Raw genomic sequence first — 22,274 nt, 5'->3', positions numbered from 1 at the left:
TAAATAGACATTTCTCCAAAGAAGACATACAGATGGCCAAGAAGCACATGAAAAGCTGTTCAACATCACTAATTATTAGAGAAATGCAAATCAAAACTACATGAGGTATCACCTCACACCAGTTAGAATGGGCATCATCAGAAAATCTACAAACAAATGCTGAAGAGGGTGTAGAGAAATGGGAACCCTCTTGCACTGTTGGTGGGAATGTAAATTAATACAGCCACTATGGAGAACAGTATGGAGTTTCCTTAAAAAACTAAAAATAGAATTACCATATGACCCAGCAATCCCACTACTGGGCATATACATGGAGAAAACCATAATTCAAAGACACATGCACCCCAATGTTCACTGAAGCACTATTTACAATAGCCAGGTCATGGAAGCAACCTAAATGCCCACAGACAGACGAATGGATAAAGAAGATGTGGTACATACATACAATGGAATATTACTCAGGCATAATAAGGAACGAAACTGGGTCATTTGTAGAGACATGGATGGACATAGAGACTGTCATACAGAGTGAAGTAAGTCAGAAAGAGAAAAACAAATATCGTATATTAACGCATATATGTGGAATCTAGAAAAATGGCACAGATGAATCAGTTTGCACACAGAAATGGAGACACAGATGCAGAGAACAAACGTATGGACACCAAAGGGGGAAAGGGGTGAGGGGTGGTGGTGGGATGAATTGGGAGATTGGGATTGACATATATACACTAATACATATAAAAAAGATAATAACCTGCTGTATTAAAAATAAAATTCAAAAAAAATTTTTTCCTTAACGCTTGATGCATCATAATGATACCTTGAGCAATCACCTCTTTACAAATTTACACTTTTACAGAGAAGAGACTAGGATTATTCTAGACAGGAACATGGCATGGCATAATAAAAAGACCAAGGGCTTTGAAGTCAGAGGAATCTGAGTTCAATTACCACTTACTAGCTAGAGGAGGCCTTCTCCTTCTTCTATAAAAAGGAATACAATACCTACATCATAGGGATATTTAAGAAGTCTAAAGTATAATGTCTTTATTGTGCAAACACATAATAAGCACTAGATACATATCAGTTCTCTCTCCCTCATCTTCATAGCAGAGGAAAAATAAGAGAAGCAGTAAGATCTCATTTCATCACTCCATGGTAACCACGCATGAACAATGAAGTGAAGAAATGAGCTCTTCTCTTAAAATCCTTACCAATTTCCATCCTATTCCACACAAATTTGGTCTTCAGTGTTATCTGGGCTGCAATTAGGTCAAAAGATTGGAAAGATTTTTTTCCCTAGGGAGTATATAAGGAGAAGGACAGACCAATATCTGCTATCATTCAACCATCTATAACATTTTAGTGAGCCACGCCTTATGGTCTATCCAGGGAACACAGATGAACCACGCATCATCTCTGCCCTCGAGGAGCCCAAACTGGTGGGGAGATATGTAAACTAGTAATTATAGTAGCACTCAGTGATAAGTACAAATAGATGAGTGCTACAGAAGCAGGGGAGGAGAGACTAAAGCAAAAATATAAGTCCACTGAGTGGAGAACAAAGAGAGAGGGAAGCATGACATCCATTCTATGTAAAGGAAACAACAGATACAAAAGTTTGGAGAGGTGCAAACACGTGGCATGCTGGAGGAGGGGTGAGTAGTCTTGGTAAGGGGGAACAACAGAATACTGGAAAGAAAGGAAGTGACATTTCACAACAAAGTGAAAGTAGTTAATGCCACTGAACCCTACACTTAAAAAATGGTTAAAATGATAAATTCTGTGTTATATATATTTTGCCACAATTTTTTAAAAAGGGGGGCAAACGAAACAGAGCCAGGAAATCCCAAAAAGCAAGCCACAGAAGAGGGAGCTCTGTGAAGTCAGAAAGCTTTCCTGAATGTTGACTCATTTTAAAAGTTGAGGAAGGACTTCCCTGGTGGCGCGGTGGTTGAGAGTCTGCCTGCCGATGCAGGGGACACGGGTTCGTGCCCCGGTCTGGGAAGATCCCACATGCAGCGGAGCGGCTGGGCCCGTGAGCCATGGCCGCTGAGCCTGCGCGTCCAGAACCTGTGCTCCGCAAGGGGAGAGGCCACAACAGTGAGAGTCCCGCGTACCGCAAAAAAAAAAAAAAAAAAAAAAGTTGAGGAAAACTAATTTCACATAAAAAGGAGCAACAAAAGAGTGTTAAGGTAAATATCAAAGTTATTTTCAGAAAAAAACAAGAATAAGAAGCAAACTAACTTCCCTACACACAATGGGAATACGTCACAAAGTGTCCACAAAACAAAAAAGGCAGTGATACAGCTAGAAGGAATACTGTTAAATCACAAAGAGCTAGGAAGTTTGGCTAGGGAGTTTTTACAAAAAGAAATAGCTGTTAAAAAAAAAGGGTTGGGAGGGGGCTTCCCTGGTGGCACAGTGGTTAAGAATCCGCCTGCCAATGCAGGGGACACAGGTTCGAACCCTGGTCCAGGAGGATCCCACACGCCACGGAGCAACTAAGCCCGTGCACCACAACTACTGAGCCTGCTCTCTACAGCCTGCAAATCACAACTACTGAGCCCGTGTGCCACAACTACTGAAGCCCGCGCGCCTAAAGCCCGTGCTCCGCAACAAGAGAAGCCACCACAGTGAGAAGCCCGCGCACCGCAACGGAGTAGCCCCAACTCGCCGCCAACTAGAAAAAGCCCAAGACCCAACGCAGCCAACAATAAATAAATAAATAAATTTATTTATTTAAAAAAACAAGTAGCTGTAAAAAGAGGAAGACTTGATTTGTCGATGCAATTACCTCTTTGCACTACAATCACAGATATGCCGTTCCGTATCTCCCACTCGCCTGTGAGTTCCTAAAGGACAGGGACCCTACTGTGTATTGGACTTTGTAGCTCAGCACCTTTTACCATACCTAATACGTAGTAACCACACTTTTACTCAGTAAACTCTTGTTGAAGGAATAAATGAAATGTTTAAGGATCAGTGTCCTGCTGGATGGTCTAAAGCTTGCTATTCCACAAGTCTGTGGATGGAAGGATGCTACTGACTGGCATCAATTGAGGGCTTCTCAGAAGTGCAGATTATTGCCTCACCTCCCCGGCCCGATTTACTTACTGAGTGGAATCTACATTTTAAAAAGACCCCAGGTGATTTGGATACACAAAGTCTGAGAAGCACGACACAAGGTATGACGTGGGATCAACCTCTACTTCAGCTACATATATGAGGAAATACAAGGAGAATCACTAACTGCTGACACGGGTTTGGCCCACCAGTACTTAAACAACTCTAAAGGAGGAAGGTATTGCCCTCCTCCCTAGGTGAACTGTTCCACCAATGGAAAGTTCCACCCCTATGAAGCCTGTGACCCTCGCCTGCTCTGACTGGGTCTTGAGGATTTCTATAGGCTCCTCTTCCAATCCCTTGAGCTCTGCATACAGCCAACTTGTCCCTGGGCGCTTTTTTTGTAACGGGAGTTGGGAGGCAATTTGCCACTAACTGGCTCATACTCCACCAGAAGTCTCAAAGTCCTCATCTGTAAAATGAGGATGCTAATGTAATACGAATAAAATGAAGTAACGAATAAGATATTTTCGTAGATTGTAAAGCGCTGTTTGTTTCTTCTAATAATTTTTTAGTGTCAGACTGCACGTATTAATGCTGACAACAACAGCGGCAAACGACACGCCCACTAAAGTGTAGCCTCAGAGACGCTGCCTACCAAAGCAGTAGGCATTCAACCCAGCTTTGTGGCGCCTGGTCTGGCAAAGTGCCTGGAGCGTGGAGAACCTTCCCCTACCCCAGACAGGTGCCGGGACCTTTCCTTCCAGAGCTTACCTGAACCACCTTAGTGAATTCCTCGTACACCCGCTTCTTGAGGTGCGCCGCCATGGCCGTCCGCGGACCCTCTCAGCTTCCGTACCCGAGGAGGGAGGTGGAGCGGAGGAGTCCGGAAAACCTGCCCAGGCCGGAGGAACCAGCCACGGTCCCACAAGGCAGTGGGGTTCCGGAAAAGAGAGGCCGCTTCCGGCTGCTCGACTGTCCTGTCGCTGTGCCGCTGGATTTGGTCGCCTACGCCACCTGCGCCGGAGAAAGGTAAGCCAGAGCGAGAGCGTAGCGCAGGGGGCGGGGCTTCTGGTGGGAGGAGCCGGGTGGGAAAGGCTAAAGGAGCCAATGGGGGATTTGGGGAGCTTGCTGTTGATCTGAGTGACGGAGAGACTGGCGGGGGAACTGAGCCCAGGGAGGGAGGAAGTACTATCGGGTAAAGGGCAGAGGTGGAGCTTTCCAGAGCTAGAGACAAAACCTGGAGCTGTGTAAGGATTTTGACTCAGGAGATAAGGGAAGGAGGTCAAACTGACGTTCGCATCATCCATTGCTGTTCACAGTATTTGCCATCTGTATGTTGCCTGCACTCTCCTCTTGGTCAAGCCATTACTGGAAAAGTGGTTCACCTTAGTGAACCCAAAAGACACGACTAAGCCAAAGTTAGGAATAAGGAAGGATATATTACTTGCAGCAAGTAAGGAAAACAAAGAATTTTCCCAATGCATTGTCTCTCCAAACAGGAAAATTGGGGAAGCGTTAAGCTAAGGGAGCGTACATATTCATGAAGGGGCTTGAGCAGAGGAGAATTCATCGTAGAATTGGGGCAGAGGTCAACAGAGTCCAGGCTTTAGTTGATTGAAGTCAGGAGGGTCGACATCATCATTCCATCCTCCACCTAGGTCTGGAGCCTTAGTTCCTGTAGAACCCAAAGACATGTATCAGATTGTTATGTATATGCCTTGGGGAGAAACTTGTTTCTTTTTTTTTTGCCATGGCTCATGGCATGCGGGATATTAGTTCCCCAACCGGGGATCGATCCTGCACCCCCTGCAGTGGAAGCTCTGAGTCTTAACCACTGGACCACTGGGGAAGTCCCAGAAACTTGTTTCTTGACTGCTTTTCCTTTGTTCCTGCATTCCCTCACTTAATTAATTACCGAGACCTATTCAAGGACAAATGTGGTCAGGCTTAGGTCACAAAATGGCTTAGGCCAAAAATTGCTTCCCTTATGTCAAGAAAGCCATGCCTGGTTCTTTCTCTGGGGCCCCCCTACCCTACCTGCTTACAGAAAGCTGGTTGCCACCACCCCCACCCCTGCCCCAGCCTAAGGTACTTCTCCCTCCCAATTGTTCAAAAGCTACCTATCCTTTAAGGACTCAAGCCATCCTCTGACAGCTAGGGGAGAGTGGAAAGAATTCTGAGGCCAAGGGTTAAGCAACAAAGCTTCAGACTGCACAACTCAGATGGGATTGAACCCAGCCGAAACTCACACTTGGATTTGAACCCATGGGCTGGGACTTTTACTCAGCCAAAACTCTGACTGGGACTCAAACCCACTGTCTTTTAATTAAAATTGCTCACCTGGTGTCAGGACTTACTGAAGCTCAGGTTCTTTATGTCTTAGCGCAGAAGGAATTCAGCGAGAGGCAATGCAATATGGAAGACGTGGATTATTTAGAGAGGTACAACATCCCATAGACAGAATGCAGTCCATCTCAAAAAGTGAGAGCAGTGGTGGGAGAAACACACTCCACAGAGTGTGAGGCATCTCAGAAGATGAGAGGCCCTGAAATATGGGGTAGATGGTTTTTGTGGGCTGAGTAATTTCATAGGCTAGTGAGTGGGAGGATTATTCAACTGTTTGGGGGAAGGGATGGGGATTTCCAGGGATTGGGCCACTGCCCACTTTTTGGCCTTTTATGGTCTGCCTTGGAACTGTAGGCGCCTGTAGGTATGTCATTTGGCATATGCTAATGTATTACAATGAGCATATAATGAGGCTCAAGGTCTACTGCCATCTTGGACCTAGTTGATTCTAACCAGTTTATGTCATATCCTCAATGGCTATGTCATTCTTTTTGTTTGTTTGTTTTTTCGCTGCACCACATGGCTTGCAGGATCTTAGTTCTCTGACCAGGGATTGAACCCAGGCCACAGCAGTGGAAGCCCAGAATCCTAACCATTAGGCCACCAGGGAACTCCTGGCCATGTCATTCTTTTAAAGGTTGTGCCCTGCCCCCTTCCCTCCTGTTTCACTACGACTAGCACTTAATGAACAAGTAGCCTCAACTACAATTGCACTAACACCTAGCCTGACAAAGATGTAGTGACAGTGTAATGAAATAACGCAGAAACATTTTGCACAGTAAAGTATGGTTCACGGGGCTTCCCTGGTGGTGCAGTGGTTGAGAGTCCGCCTGCCGATGCAGGGGACACGGGTTCATGCCCCGGTCTGGGAAGATCCCACATGCTGTGGAGCAGCTAGGCCCGTGAGCCATGGTCGCTGAGCCTGTGCGTCCAGAGCCTGTGCTCCACAATGGGAGAGGCCACAACAGTGAGAGGCCTGCATACTGCTGGGCCTCTGCTGCCCGCATCAGCAGGCGGACTCTCAACCACTGCGCCACCAAGGAAGCCCTATTTTTTTTATTATAGCTACATCTGAGTAAATGGGGTAACTGGCAATACCAAGAAGTTTCTTTGCTATACTTTTTTCATCATAAAATAAGCTCCTTAGTCAGAAGCAATGTGTGAGATACCATGAAAATGAATAAGGTATCCATGAATGCTAGGGCTGGCAGAAACATTGCAGTTAGGTATCATTAGGGTTCTTCGGGAAAACAGAACCAATAGGATATATAGAGATATTAGGATACTATAACAGAATACCGTATACTGAGTGGCTTATAAACAACAGAAATTTATTTCTCACAGTTCTGGAGGCTGGGAAGTCCAAGGTCAAGGTGCTGTCAGATTCAGTGTCTGGTGAGAGCTCACTTTCTGGTTCAAAGATAGCTGTCTTCTCTCCCTGTCTCACATGGTTGAAGAGGCAAAGGGGCTCTCTGGGGTCTGTTTTATAAGGGCACTAACCCCATTCATGAGGGCTCCATCCTCAGGACCTAATCACCTCCCAGAGGCCTGACCTCCTAATACCATCACACTGAGGATTAGGATTTCAACATATGAATTTGGAAATGGAGGTGGGGGGGGGTGGTGGGTGACACAAGCATTGTCTATAGCAGTAGAAAAGTCAAATCTGAATCTGGGATATGTATCTATTCCTATGTGGTTAAATCACCACTCCCTCCCTGATGGAAAGGATAAAGCATATGGTAGCATGATTTGTAAAAAATGGCCCCAATTTTTCCTCTCTCTGTATGTAAATCCTTTGAAGTGTAGCTCTAGAGCTGCTTCCATTAAGAGATGGAATCTCTATCCCCACTCTTTGAATTGGGCTGGCCTTGTGCCTGGCCAGTAGAATACAGCAGAAGTTACAGTGTGCTAGTTTTGAACCTAGGCCTCAAGGTCCACCCACATACCAGTTCTTCAGGTCTATTATTTGATTTTGGAAACCTACCCTTGCCATGAGAATAAGTCCAACCTAATCTACTGGAGAGTAAATGACCACATGGAACAAAGCCAAGTTGACCCAGCTGAGGCTATTTCAGACCAGCCTCACCCCAGCTGATCCCCCATCTGACTACAGATGCATGAGTGAGATCAAATAAGACCAGAAGAACTGCCCAATTTATAGGCTATGAGAAATAATTAATGGTTATAGTTTTAAGGTATTAAGTTTGGGGGTCAAGAGGTTGTCATGTGGTTAGACAATTCCTAAGCTGCTAACTTCCATAGAGTCAGCTGGTAAGGAGAAAACAAGCCCAAATAGATTTAGGCAGCTTATCATTCACAGCATAGCAGGCAGCATGAATTTCATGTTTGTATTAGTTCTCCTTGCCCTCTAAACACCATGGGAGCAATGCAGGTGAATGCCATGCACAGTAGATCTGTAGCACAGATGAAGAACACTGAGCTTAGGAAACGCTCAATCTTAAAGAAGGAATGCTAGCAAACCTGCCCTCTGGAGAGAGACAATATCGGTGTTTTTTTCCCCCAACATTATCTTTACTATACTGGTCAGGAAACGAATTTTCCTGCCAACCCAGTGGGAAACATTTTTATCACCCTGAAATGTCGCCAGGATTGGAGGGTGAAACTAGCTTTATTACCCTGTAATGAAATAAATCTGCATCCTAACCCTAGGCAGCTTTGCAAACATCCTCAAAGCTGTCAATGCCATTTGCTTAGAAATGCCAGCATTTCTCCCAACAGTCTGTAACAGTGCAATACAGCTAACTGATTTGCAGGGTTATCTGCCTACCACCAAGAAGTATCTAGTCCCCCGGTGGGAATAATACCATATCAGGGACTCAGTGTTGGTCTCTGCTGTTGGACATCCATCATTGACCAGATCAGCTTTGGCAAGAGGAACTATACCACAGAGCCCACGCACAGACTCCATCCCTACCATCATGGCCACCTTTCTCATGACTCCGTTGAGCTCTGGGGAAAGAGGCTGACTGGCACGCACAGTTTTTTTTTGTTGTTTGTTTGTTTGTTTTTATATTTATTTATTTAGGTTGCGCCGGGTCTTAGTTGCGGCATGCAGGATCTTTTTTTAGTTGCGGTATGTGGACTTCTTAGTTGCGGAATGCATGCGGGATCTAGTTCCCCGACCAGGGATGGATCCGGGGTACCCCCCGCATTGGGAGCACGGAGTCTTACCCACTGAACCGCCAGGGAAGTCACAGGAATGCACAGTTTGGATCGTTGTGTCCATTTATGTTTTGAAAGCCTCTTCTAGAATGGGTGCCCTCTGGTGGTCATTCATAGGAAACACAAATATTTTCACCATTCCAAGACATTCATCTACATACCAACATCCCAGGCCTTCTTGTCCCCAATCTTCCACTCTCATACTTTCCAAGGCTTTGGCCAACCAGGAAGGGGCGGGACATGCAGTACCTAGAGATCAGTCTTCCAGGACACTGAGCACAGCAGAAAAGGGAAAAGAATGAATGGAAAGGGGGGCAGGGAAGACAAGGAAAATAAGTAGAAGAAAAATAAAAGAGGTGCTCTAAGAAAACAATGAGACCTGAAAACCTGGCACAGTGCTATGAAGTAGGGTGTCTCCATGAGGGCAATCTCAAAGGTTTTACTGTGTGTTTTTCCTTTGGATTATAGTGACAGTTATATTTAGCATTCAGTTTTAACTTTTTCTCCTCTGACTCTATAATTTTCTTTAGTTAATCCCAACAGATCTGAAAAGCCACATATACCCCTACAAATGAATAGAGGTGGTGTTTTTTTTATTGAGGTATAGTTGATTTACAATTTTATATTAGTTTCAGGTATACAGCATAGTGATTCAATATTTTTATAGATTATACTCCATTCAAAGTTATTACAAAATAATGGCTATATTTCCCTGTGTTGTACAATATATCCATGTTGTTTATTTATTTTATACATAGTAGATTTTATCTCTTAATCCTATACCCCCCCCCTTTTTTTTTTTTTTTTTAACCCTTTGGCCACACTGCACAACATGAGGGATCTTAGTTCCCCCAACCAGGGACCAAACCCACATCCCCTGCAGTGGAAGCAAGGAGTCTTAACCACTGGACCACCAGGGAAGTCCTTCCCATACCTCTATCTTGCCCCTCCCCCTTCTTCTCCCCACTCATAATCACTAGCTTGTTCTTTATATCTGTGAGTCCGTTTCTGCTTTGTTATATACATTTGTTTGTGCTAGTTTTTAGATTCCACGTATAAGTGATAACAGAGAGTATTTGTGTTTCTCTGTCTGACTGATTTCACTAAGCATAACACCCTCTAAGTCCATCCACATTGTTGCAAATGGCAGAATTTCAGTTTTTTATGGCTAAGTAGTATTCCATAGTATATATACACACATATCTTCTGTATCGATTCATCTGTTGGACACGTAGGTTGCTTCTATATCTTGGCTATTGTAAGTAATGCTGCTATGAATATTGGGATGTATGTATCTTTTGTTTTCGTCAGATATATAGCCAGGAGTAGAACTGCTGGGTCATATGATAGTTCTATTTTTAGTTTTTTAAGGAACCTCCGTATCGTTTTCCATAGTGGCTGTACCAATTTACATTCCCACCAACAGTGTATGAGGGTTCCCTTTTCTCCACATCCTTGCCAACACTTGTTATTTGTGGCCTTTTTGATGACAGCCATTCTGACAGGTGTGAGATGATATCTCATTGTGGTTTTGATTTGCAATTCTCTAATAATTAGTGATGTTGAGTATCTTTTCATGTGCCTGTTGGCCATCTGTTCATCTTCTTTGGAAAAATGTCTATTCAGGTCTTCTGCCCATTTTTTAATCGGGGTGTTCAGAGATGGTATTTTGAACATTACTAATGTGCTTTACTTATTTTGCTATTTCAGAGGAAGGGAGGAGATGGTATTATTGGGAAGGCAACCAAGCGTGTCAATTTAATTTATGTATTTCTAATTTATGTCTTTTATGATATTTCTTTTTTTCATAGCCCTGTAAGCCCCACCACCTTAAATCCTTTTTAGAGCAAAGATTTAATTAAATTGTACTGAATTAAATTAATCTCCTCCCCAATAATTTTAAGCCATCTATAAATGCAATTTTGCTATATAACATTGCATTATATAGATGTAACTAAGTTGGCTTATTTCCAATTGTTTTGCTATTGTAAATTAAGTAGGATAAAAATAGTATGTTATCTTAATTGTATTATGGATTGGGAGTGGGGGGCTGGGGTATTGGAATTGCCTTCATTTAATAAAATAGTTTGGTAAATTGCTAAGGAAGAGAGTCAGATCCAAAGGGATGCAGGCTAGAGCCAGAGCAGTAAAAGAGGTAGCTAAACTGGAACATGGTCTTTTGGCAAATGACAAGAACACAAGGGGGCTGGTGGAAATTTGGCATGCCTCGAAAGCCTCATTTTGGAACTGGCACAACTGTCACTTCCACACGTATACCATTGGCCAGATTAAGTCATGAGGCCAAGCACGAACTCAGTGGGGTGGGGAAGATTACTCCCACCTACAGAGAAGCATGGCAGGAATAGAGAGGGAAGAAAGAATAGGACACAAATACAATCTACTAGTGAAAAGCCCCTAGTGATGGGGGTGACTAAGGCACCCTTAAGAAGAAATATGCCCAATATTCAGTTTGAAGTTGTTGGCATTTCTGTGTGGTAAACTCCCCTTACTTGCCTGTATTTGCCACAGTCTGCTATGTGCACAAATAGCTGATGGGAGTGGCATTTGTAAAAAATAAGAAAAAGATCTGAGTGTTAACTCTGGGTAAGCATTGCGTAGAACAGCACAACAGGCTTAAGACATCTAGTTGATCCCTATGCTGAATGAATCTAGCAGAAACAGAGAACCAGAGCTGACCATAAGAAGACAAGCCCTCTGGGAATGTGCAGAAATCTTGGGGAGGACATTGATCTTTCCATAATTCATGAAACTGAGATTTTAAGCAATCCTATTTAGATCTTATGGAGCAGGGTATCTCCTTGGAATCAAATCTCAAAAGTGTAATTACTGATCAAAGGGTATGAACTTTTTTCAGGCTCTTGATGAGTAACGTTGAATGACTCATGATGTTAAGTTCAAATAGATATTCAGGATTTTTCCACTTTAAATTGTCAACCATATTAAATACCAAAAAAAGAAAAAGAAAAAGAAAATATAGAACAAGCTTTGAAAATAAGAAAAAAAATATACAAGCAGATGCAGTTACTGAATTAAAACGCTCACTGAAAATAACTATGTTCTGAGCGATTTTATGTTTAAATTTGAAATTCTCTGATTCAGTGTTAATTCCTTAAAGCTTCACAGTTAAACCTGACCTTCAGTCCCAGGGAACCCAGGATGGCTGGTAATCCTACTAGGTGGGGAACGGGGGCCATCTATCCCAGACCTGAACTTGGAGAAGGATGAATGTGTTCTCTTTAGAGTTACTTAATGTGTTTGGTTGAGAAGCAGAACCTGAGAGAGTCTCTTGTTTAAGTGGTTTATTGAGGATGTGTTCTCAGGTGAGGGGGAGGGAGGGAAGCAGGGTAAAGCAGAGGAAGACCACTAAGCAAGAATGTGGTGTTCAGTGAAGACTGACTTCAGCCTGATCCCACGAGGAGCTCTAGAATAGGAACTGCACCTCCTTGAGGTGAGGGATCAGTCTGCTGTACCTCCACACAAGCGAGATAGCAATTCTGTTCTTGATCAGGTCTCAAAATTAAAGTGCATCAGAATTACCTGGAGGACTTCTTAAAACAGACTGCTGGGCCAACTCCCTGTTTCTGATTCAGTTGGTCTGAGGTAGGGACTAGAGAATTTGTATTTCTAACAAGTTCCCAGGTATTGGGGATGCTGCCGGTCTAGGGACCACACTTTGAGAACTACTGCTCTAGGTAAGAGGACAGCTGTGACGCTTTAGCAGCCAATACCCACAGCATCCGGGAAAGGAGATCTGAGCGCCGTCTACTCCAGGTATACTAACTTGGCATCTTCCTCATGAAGGCACATACCAGGGCTAGAAGATTGGACCACAAGCTGAGGCTGGGTAGATTACATTTTTAGGTCTGTCTAGACTCATGACATCCTATTATTTTCCTGTTGTCATCCCGCATCTCCAGCCAAAGCATTGTTGAAACATTCCAGTTCACCTCTGCCTTGCTATTAGACTTCAAGGGAAGGGTCTGGCAGGTACATGAGGCTTTAAAGAGGAAACAGCTGCACCTCTCTAGGCAAGTACAGTGGAGTCAGTTGCAATGAGTGGAAAGTCCTCAAAGGGGAAACACATATTTGGGGGCAAGACAAGTAGACCACCTTGGAAGTTTTTGATGTCTGTTTGTTTTTAAAATTAAAGGAAGATGGCTTTGGAAGGCAACCTTTAATTTCGTAAGTCCCACCAGAGCTCGTAACAAACAGCCCCCACCCCTGGGGATCACCACCAGCTGAAGCTGAAGGTATAGAAGTAGTCGGAGACCTTGGCCGGTAATGGACTGTTGTGTGAATAGTGTACCTGGTACCCTTGGGCCTTAATGTCCATGTTCATGCAGTCCAGGAGGTCCCTGATATCCAGGGCTGCCTTCCAAGGCCCGAATTTGACCACTGACCTCTTGTCCGCCTCCAGGGAGCGCAGGGCGTCCGCGCAGTTTGCATCATCCTTTTCGTTTTGTACTAGGCACACCAGAACTCTAGAGCAGCGCGCCGCCACGGCCTCAGCACGCGCCAGGCGCACCATAAGCTCCAGGTTCTCACTGTAGCCTGGCACCTGCAGCAAAAACTGCTTCCGAGCTACCTGCTCACCAAAGATCTGTGGCATGTCCTCCAAGAGTTTGATTAAAGGCTTGATTTCGTAGAACTGAGCCTCACGGTACACCTCGGGGATGTGCTGTGTGGGCAGCTGCCCACTGCGCAGATATTCCAGGATGGGTCCAAAATAGGTGCCGCAGCGATCGATGAAGAAGCGTCCCTCCGCATCCAGGCAGGCCTTGGCGGAGCTGGAGAACATCTCTGCCAGCTTTGAGCCTGGGAGTTTTCTCAGGGTGCCCAAGGTGGTGGTATAGAACTCACCCCCAACGTTCAGCTCCACTACAGGAGATTCCTGGGGGCACAAGAGGCAGAGTGAACCCACAGCGCCATCTCCAGGGAGCTCATGATTTATTCTCATCCAAAGAACAATACCCTACAGAATTTAGGGGAGCCATAATGATTGGCTTCAGCTTATTGGAATGTCCATCTTACTGAAGGGGGTTATATTTATGCTGTACAGCTACAGAGAGTAGGCATTTTAAGGAAGAAAAATATTTTAGTTTGATATAAGAATACCCATTCAAGCATTTGCATTTTCTCATTTAGGTCACAGAATATTAGTGGAAGCAAGTCACACGGACAATACCTCTAAAGCGTGTGGCCTGTGGCTAGGCTTTTTCCCTCCCTAGGCCTCAGTTTCCTTGTTTATAAAGTGAGGATATGGGGACTTCCCTGGCGGTCCAGTGGTTAGGACTCTGTGCTTCCACCACAGGGGACACCGGTTCAATCCCTGGTTGGGGAATTAAGATCCCACATGCCATGTGGCATGGCCAAAAAATAAATAAATAAACTATAATGAGGATATGGAGCTATTGTGAAGTCAAGAGTTCCTGACAGGGATGCTTAGATATAAGATACAGTAAAAAAAAAAAAAAAAAAGTGGGTGGGGGGAGGTTGGGGGGTACAAAACATTTTCAACCTTTCAGAAAGGCTAAAGAAATCACACATGTATTCATTCAGGAATCATTTCTTTGGTACTTACTGCATGTCCACATCCGTGCTGGAAGTGGGGATAAAAATTCTTATTTCATATAGAGCAGAAGTTCTGATTAGCAGTTGGCATGACTTTGATTAACAAATGTAATTTGATGGGTATTTTTTCAAAATATGGGCCCATGGGATTAAATAACAAGAATATCCTTGGTGGTGACAAAGTTGGTAACACCAAATACAACAGGCGTAAAACTGCCCCATAAATGGTAAAGTATGGTGCAAATGTAAGTTAGATTTAGCTGTTCATCAGAATTTTTAGAGGCCTCTTCTCTAGATCAGACCTTGGGCTGAGCACTAAGGATGTGGGTGAGACCCATGTGATATCTGCCTGGAAATGCCCACAGGCGAGTGCAGAGAGGGACCTGGAAAGAGACTGAGGGTCGGGCTGCATCTGGGGAATGCTGCCACACAGACCTAACAAAAATACCATAATACTCTATAGCAATTATTACACATGAGGTGATACACCGGTTGTTATCCTTACAAACCCAGCTTCCTGAACAACTTCCATCTTTTAAAATTCACTCACTCATTCAATAAAACACGTATGTGCCTATTTTGTGCCAGGTAGCTGGGACACAGTGAGGAACAAGCAGGACACAGAACCTCCCCTCACAGTCTAGTAACTGTGCAAAGTGCTTTACATACACTCTGCAACTCAACCCTCATAGTAATCCTATGATGAATGTTTTAAATCCCCATTTTCCAGATGAAGAAACTAAGGCTTAAGGAGGTGAAGTTCAAGTTGCTTAAGACCAACCAGCTACTAAGCGATAATGTCAGGATTTGAACTCAGGTCTGATTTACCACTTAGTCATTACATAAATTGATTTTCAACCTTCAAACACCTCCACTCTTCAATCCCTATTCATCCAACAGACTGTAGGGAGGACCTGTTCCACCCAAGCCTCCTCTGAAGCAGATGGACAGGACAAGGTCCCTGCCCTTGAGGAGCTCATAGGGGAGAAAGGGAAACAGATGGCTTAAATGTGTAGGTGCTGATGGGGAAGACTCAAAGGTAGAAGGGATTGGCTCTTTTTGTAGATGTGTGTTGGAGGTTGTCAGGGAAGGTTTCCTAGGGGATGTGATGGCTGCTGCTGTGGAAAAGATCTACAGTATTAGGGGGAAGGCTGGATTTCCAAACTGGAGACTCCACTCCAGGTCATTACAGGGCCAGGGATAGGGACAGGACTCAGGAATGTCCTTCAGTCAGATTTAGGTGTGACTTCCTTTTCAGCTTGTCTGTGGGCTCTACCTCTAAGATTAAAGTACTAGAATTAAGAGAACTCAAGGCAGCCAAACTGCTGGGGAGAACTGAGTTGCCGTGGCAACAGCTCCTACCAAGGGACAGTTCTGCTAGCTGGAATGGAGAAGGGAGAAAAGAGGTTGCAGTCTGACAGCAGCCAAACAATACAGCCCTGAGAAAAATAAGCCCAGAACCTGTGACGCCCTCTTCTTCCCATAAACCTCAAGGTTCCTTGGCAAGGCTGTTTAGTTAACCCTAAGGTGGCTCTGTAAAGCAGGCAGTTAAATGTGAATTTGCAGACTTTAACCCCTGAATGGATCGATGATGGACTCTCATCACTCCTGTACCACTGAGAGCTCTTAACGTCCCCACATTACAGGCGAGGAAAGCTCAGAAAGAGGGGTCACACAGCTAGGAGGTGAGGAAGTTGGAGCCAGGATCAAATCCGTATCAGTCTGACTTCAGGACAGTGTGGATGCCCTACCCCCACCCTCCCAACATCCAGTCGCACCGCTGCCAGTAATTAGCTATGTTCCTAGGGCATCGCACTTCCTTCTCTGGGCCTAAGTTTAGTCATCTATCAAATAGTGAGGCAAAATCGATGAAGAGAACTCTAAGACTCTCCAGCTTTGGAAGTTTAATGAATCCAATCACTTCAAATGTTGTTTCTGAAGCTCATTTCCAGATGCTACACAAAATAGTCCCCTGCCCTGATATTCGCAGCCCCATTTCTTTATCAGCCAAGACCTGGACCCTGTTCCCAAGCTTCCTAATTATGTCCCTTTTCCCTCCATGTTTTCTAAAAACTCCAAATCTCTTTGGAAATCCCAGACCTCCTACCTCATCCATAAGTACTACTGTGTGTGTTTCGAGCAGATAAAGACTTCTTTTCCATCCCTCTTCCAGACCACCTGCCCTTCCTCATGGCCCCTCTTCCCCACCTGTTCTACCAGTCACCCTGCTGTAGCATTCCTGAGTGGGCAAGCCTGACCCAGGCCCCGTGTGCACAGGCCGGGGAAATGTGGTCTTTAGTAGCCTCTGCTGGGTACCAGGCTACTGCTGGCCACGAGGACACAGGGATGAATCAGGCCCAGCTCTCATCCCACCAAACATTCATACATTTCCTTAGGTCACACTTAGTCTAGTCAGTGGAGGGACACGCCCATTCATATGTCTCCCAAGCCCAAGATCTCTCCCCACACCACAACTTTGACCTTTTCCCACTGTACCGTATCTCGGTCGTCTGAGCCAGAAACCTAGACTCTAATCTTGCACTCTGCTCCTGTCCTCAACCTCCCCACACACAGGTAATCAGTCACCAAGTCCTGGCCATTCTAAATGTGTGGTCAGTTCCATGGCTCCCAGCTCCCTCGAATATCCTCCCCCAATCCAGTCTCTATTCTGAAACCAAAGCAGTTTCTCTGAAGCGGAAATCCAGTCTGGTCACCACCTGCATTAAACACTTCAGTGATCCCACATTTCTTTACAGGTTAACTCGAGACTCCTTAACAAGGTTTACAAGGTCCTTTGCAACCCTGGCAATCAACTACCAGAGCCAACTACTGCTCCCCAACACCAACCCATTCAGAGCAGGCTGGGCCCCACTGCCCCCAGGACTTCACTCATTTAACACCCCCAGTCCCTTCAGTCAGCCCACTCATCCTTCAAGGTAATTCCTCCGGGAATTTTCTGGATAGGTTGTCTCCTTGTGATTTCGAGGGCCATGTACTTCCCCTTGTCATGGTAGTTACGTCTCTTGTAATTCTGTTCCTTCATCTGTATCCCACACTAGATTGGGAGGATCCTAAGGGAGGACTATCCCAGATTCATCTTTATGTTACCAGTACCTACTACGGTGCTCAGCACACCAGGGATGCTCCATAAGTGTCTGCTGAATTGAACTGCACTTACCCTCAGCACTGACTTACAGGAGCGCCTGGTATTCTGATAAAGGCCAATCTTGCCCTACTTGGCATCATGCACGGTGCTGGCTTCCTCCTTTGCCCGGTAATTAATTCAGACATTTATTGGGTACCTTGAGCGGCCCCTGCCTCTGAGCAGGTGACACTGTCACTAGCCAGGAACAATGAGGTTATCGTCATCCTATTGAAAAGAGCCACAGTCGCCCCACTGCCGGATCTGCTTTCCCTTCCTACAAGTCTTCAGGATGGCACGTAGCCGGGGAGAGGTTAAGTGTTCTGATCCTTGAGTGTTCTGGGCTTTTTCTTGATCCTCACCCCACCCCCCGGGCCCCCCACCCAAGCCCTGGGAGGGAACGGGCAAGCAGGAGGGCTCAGGACCCAGCCAGAGGTCAGGGACAGGCTAGAGAGGGTGGGTGAGGGAATGAATGATACTCTGGCCAGCCCTCAGTTGGGTCTACTCCCACCGTCAGGAGGGGAGGGGCAGGGGAAGAGGAGGGGCAGAGGAAGAGCAGTGGACTGGGGCAAGCCAGGGGACTGAGAGACGAGACGCAAAGAGAAGAAGGAGGAGACAAAGGCAGCCAAGCAGGAAAGAGGGCATAGAGGAGAGACTGGAGTGAGCCGGAACCGGAATCGAGGCTGTGGCGCGGAAGGAGAGATCAAAGCGTTAGGAACTGACCAGGTGAAAAGAGAGCGCCCAGCCGCAGGCCGAGACGGGCGCGCCGGAAGCTGGGGAATTCAGACCCGCGGGGAGGGAAGGACGCGGGGCCCTGGAAGGAGTGAAAGAAGGGAGAGGCGCGGGGCCGGAGCCGGCAGGGTCTTCTCGTCCACCCAGGGCTTCGCACTCACCGTCCGCCGGCCCGCGGGGGTCACGGCCCGGCGCAACGGCCGGGAATCGGGCGCCGAGGTCAGGCTCATCATCCCGGCCCCGCAGGCGCTGGCGCTGCGCAGCCAGGCTGCCGCTCGCCGGTCCCGCACAGCCCGCCACGTGCGCGGTACTTGTGGCTGGCGGAAGTGCTCCTCGCTCCCGCCCCGGGGTGGGGGGAATCTGTACCCAGGGTGTGGTTAGAACCCTGATTGGGCTGGAGTTGGAGGCCTTGCGGTGAAACCTTAGGCTAGTCACTGTCCCTCTGTTGCCTGGTGTTGCGGGACAGCCAAATGGGGGAGGCAGAGGGAACTGACATTGACGACCTTGAGACTGTCTCCACTCACTACAGTCCTAGGGGTAAAGGATGAGCGACACCCATTTTACAGGTAAGAAGAGTGAGCTTCCAGGAGATAGGGCGGCCAGTTATTCACCTCAGATCAGCTGCTGAAAGTGCAGAGCATGACCAGTGATGAGAAGAGCTAGGTACCTGTTGTGTGAGTTATCTTGCTTGTTAAAACATAATCCATATGAAGGGGGGCATTACTCTTCGGTAGTATGGGCTTGCATAATGACCTTCCAAAGAGGACAGTATGGAAAGAGGAGGGGAAGAAGAGTAACAGTACAGTGGGGAAAATGACAAACACAACTTCAGCCAGGTGAGCAAGATCAACATCAGAAGTCATAAATCATGATGATAGTATGTATCCTTGATATGATGTGATGAAAATGGCACTTTGCCTCTGTGATCTTCCTCCCCAAAACCCATAACCCCAGTCTAATCATGGCAGTTCCTCAAAAAAAACAAAAACAAAAAACTACAAGTAGAACTATTATACGATCCAGCAAATCTACTTCTGGTTATATATGAAGAAAATTAAAAGCAGGACCTCCAAGACATATTTGCACACCCATTTCATAGCAGCATTATTCACAGTAGCCAAGAGGTGGAATATCCATCAATGGATGAATGATGCATAAGCAAAAGCGGGATATATGTACAATGGAATGCTATTCAGCCTTAAAGAGGAAGGAAATCCTGTCACATGCTACAGCATGGATGAATCTTGAGGACATTAAGTGAAATAAGCCAGTAACAAAAAGACAAATACTGCATAATTCCACTTATATGAGGTACCTAAAGTAGTCAAATTAATAGAAACAGGAAGTAGAAGAGTGGTTACCAGGGGCTGGGGGGAGAGGGAAAAGGGGAATTGTTTAATGGGTAGAGAGTTCCAGTTTTGCAAGATGAAAAAGTTCTGGAGATCTGTTTCACAGCAATGTAAAAATATTTAACACTACTAAACTATACCCTTAAAAATGGTTAAGATATAAATTTCATCTTATGTGTTTTTTAACACAATTTTTTTAAAATATGACTTTTGGTCATAAACTAATGGTACAGAAACTTGGAAAAAATAATAACAATAGTAACCAGACAATATCTGGTGAAAATAAATAGAGCTTTGGAGTGTGACAACTGGGAATGGAACGCTAGACCTGTCGTTTACCAGCTGTGTGATCGTCCATCACTTCCCCTCTCAAAAGAGCCCAAATTTCCTCTTTGTAAAATACATGCAAATACTTACTTTCTGGGTTGTTGTGAGAATTAAGAGGAAAACAATCTATCGTGTTTCCCAAACTTCCCTGTTGCTAAGACTCTCTCAGAATGCTTGTTGAACATCATTCCAGAGCCCCACCTCCAGAGTACTGAAACCAAATTACCAAGGAAGAGCCTGGGAACCTGCATATTTAACAAGCATCGTGTCATCTTAGAAATTTGGGAAAAACTAGAATGATGCATTTACTGGCCTAGGAAGAATGGGGCTCAGTGAATGTCAGTGCCCATTCCCCCGACTCTATGACCTCACCCTTCCAACATCAGCCCATCCAGCCGTGGATAACTTTCCAATCTTTTCTTCCTCCCCATGTGGGTTGTCACTCCATTTAATGTTCACCCAAGAGTTACTGATACTGACCTTAGCTAGGGGTTAGGGGCTGCGGACACAAGTGTGCAAGACATGCCTGTTCCAAAGATATGAACACAAATAACTTTAATGAAAGAGTAAATGAGCATATGAAAATATGCTGGAAGTCCATGTTGCTGGAAATCCTCCTACTAAAAAGCATCTCAAAATATTGAAAATATTGAATATATGTATGTCTATATGTCTGAGCTCTCAAGAAAGTCAAGGAACTTCTCTGAGGTGCTCTGAGATGTTTGAACACCAACTCCATGGACTCCCCTGGGATTATCTCCAACCCTGAGTAACCTAGAACTTTTATTTTCAGGGGAGAGATGGTAGGAGACAAAGTCTGGGCCACTCACAGGGTTGGGTGTCAGATCAGAGACTATAAAAGGGTAAATTATTAAAAATCCACCACTCAAATGTGAATGCTGTGGAAACATCTATCTCATTCCTCGGTTCTAGGTAGAGAAAAGTCTCCCCTGAAAAATTCTGGCAATAAGCTAGAGCTCAAATAGATCCAGGGTCCAAATATTCATTTTTTTCATGATCAACAAGAGCAACAACAACACGGAACTTAATTTAAAACGGACCTGGATTGGTAATGCCCCAGATGTCTGACAAAATGAAAACCCTTCCTGGAGGTAAGTGCACAGTCAAACCAAGCCTCAAAGAATTCACACAGATAGCAGTCCAACAAATGCAAGCTCAGAATCAAAAGTCACCACAAAAGGACACAAGGTACAGTGAGCAAGAATCAATAGATCCACAAGCACCTCAGATACTGAGATTACTGGGTATAGAATATAAAATAAGTGTTTACTGTGCTTAAATAACTATAGAGAAGGGTGTATTTAAAACCTGAGTGAAGACCAAGAAGATATGATCAGAAATGACCAGGCAGGCTTCCCTAGTCGCGCAGTGGTTAAGAATCTGCCTGCCAATGTAGGGGACACAGGTTTGAGCCCTGGTCCGGGAAGATCCCACATGCCGCGGAGCAACTAAGCCCGTGCGCCACAACTACTGAGCCTGCGCTGTAGAGCCCGCGAGCCACAACCACTGAGCCCGCGTGCCTAGAGTCCGTGCTCTGCAACAAGGGAAGACACCACAATGAGAAGCCCGCACACTGCAACAAAGAGTAGCACTTGCTCACCGTAACTAGAGAAAGCCTGCATACAGCAACAAAGACCCAATGCAGCCAAAAATAAATAAATAAAATAAATAAATTTATATTAAAAAAATGACCAGGCAGATTTGAAAAAAGCCAAATAGATCTTCTAGAAATGAAAAATAAAATAACTGAAAAGTTACTGAAAATTACTAGGGGTTGAGAAAATGCAATCAAAGGGAGCAATGTTGTACTATTTTTCATCCATCATTTTGGTAAATATTGAGAGGAATAACAATGTGCCAGAGTGGGTAAGGATGTAAGAAAAGAACTCAAACTTCACTGATTGGATGTGAACTGCTGTGATCTTTTTTGGAAAGCAATGCGGCCATAGCTACTAAAATTTTTAAAAAAATACAGATATCATTTGACCCAATATTTCCACTTTTGAGAATCTATCGAATAGAACTAAAAGCACTTCTCTGAAAGGATATATGAACAAATATGTGTATTACTGTTTTGTTTGTGATGGCAAAAATTAGAAATGTAGACATATGGTTGAATAAACCATGGTTTGTCCATGCCGTGGAATTCTATGCAGCTATTTAAAAGAGTGAGGTAGATCTACATCTGTTCACTCATCCATGATTTATTAAGCAATTAAAAATAAATAGCAGTGTTTACTACGGAAATTCAGTAAAGACAAACATAAACCTCATATAAATTTATATCTATTTATCTGAGCGTATACTCAGAAAAGTGTAGAATGATACACAGTGGGTGTTACCATTGGTTATTCAGTAGGACGGGATAGAAATGAAGAGGGGAATTATTGATTAAGAAATGTTTTTCTTAATACATGTTTGTATTATGTCACTAGTTGCAGTGAACATGAAAAAGTATAAAAGAGCAAAAGAAAGAAAAAGAAAAGGCAATAACATAACACAAGAAGAAG

The 22,274-nt window shown here is 44.8% G+C and overlaps 2 protein-coding genes and 1 long non-coding RNA gene across 4 annotated transcripts in view; 1 reads left to right on the top strand and 2 right to left on the bottom strand.

The window, feature by feature from the left end:
- INTS4 (integrator complex subunit 4) overlaps positions 1–4,036 on the bottom strand; it is a 113,246-nt gene extending 109,210 nt beyond the window's left edge. The window contains exon 1 of the mRNA XM_082659635.1: positions 3,841–4,036. Within this exon, the coding sequence (XP_082515761.1) occupies positions 3,841–3,894 (54 nt within the window). The 5' untranslated portion in view covers positions 3,895–4,036. The remainder of the gene's footprint in view (positions 1–3,840) is intronic.
- The window catches only part of LOC309825859, a 41,186-nt gene continuing 22,916 nt past the window's right edge, over positions 4,005–22,274 (top strand). Inside the window, exon 1 of the long non-coding RNA XR_014297068.1 lies at positions 4,005–4,098. This is a non-coding gene — a long non-coding RNA (uncharacterized lncRNA). The remainder of the gene's footprint in view (positions 4,099–22,274) is intronic.
- On the bottom strand, positions 4,489–18,355 carry KCTD14 (potassium channel tetramerization domain containing 14). 2 transcript variants are annotated; one of them, XR_014297147.1, is made up of 3 exons: positions 18,229–18,355; positions 8,763–8,873; positions 4,489–4,744 (listed from the first exon to the last, which is right to left on the bottom strand). XR_014297147.1 is itself a non-coding variant. In XM_082661248.1 (2 exons), the coding sequence occupies exons 1-2, from the start codon at positions 18,298–18,300 to the stop codon at positions 12,851–12,853; spliced, it is 735 nt and encodes a 244-aa protein (XP_082517374.1). In that variant the 5' UTR covers positions 18,301–18,347; the 3' UTR covers positions 12,791–12,850. The 2 variants fall into 2 exon arrangements, 1 of the variants encoding a protein (XP_082517374.1); XM_082661248.1 differs by lacking the exons at positions 4,489–4,744; positions 8,763–8,873 and adding an exon at positions 12,791–13,513 and having other exon boundaries at positions 18,229–18,347.

Source organism: Grampus griseus (assembly GCF_964374135.1).
Source record: "Grampus griseus genome assembly, chromosome: 8".
NCBI lineage: Eukaryota > Metazoa > Chordata > Mammalia > Artiodactyla > Delphinidae > Grampus > Grampus griseus.
Note: the sequence above shows the minus strand (reverse complement) of the source record. Positions and strands in the feature narration are given on the sequence as shown.

Excerpts from the sequence above, each read along its gene's own strand:
- KCTD14 (XM_082661248.1), bottom strand. The coding sequence starts at position 18,300 with ATGATGAGCCTGACCTCGGCGCCCGATTCCCGGCCGTTGCGCCGGGCC. Across the intron at positions 13,514-18,228 it reads CCCCCGCGGGCCGGCGGACG|GAATCTCCTGTAGTGGAGCT; the intron begins GTGAGTGCGAAG and ends TTGTGCCCCCAG.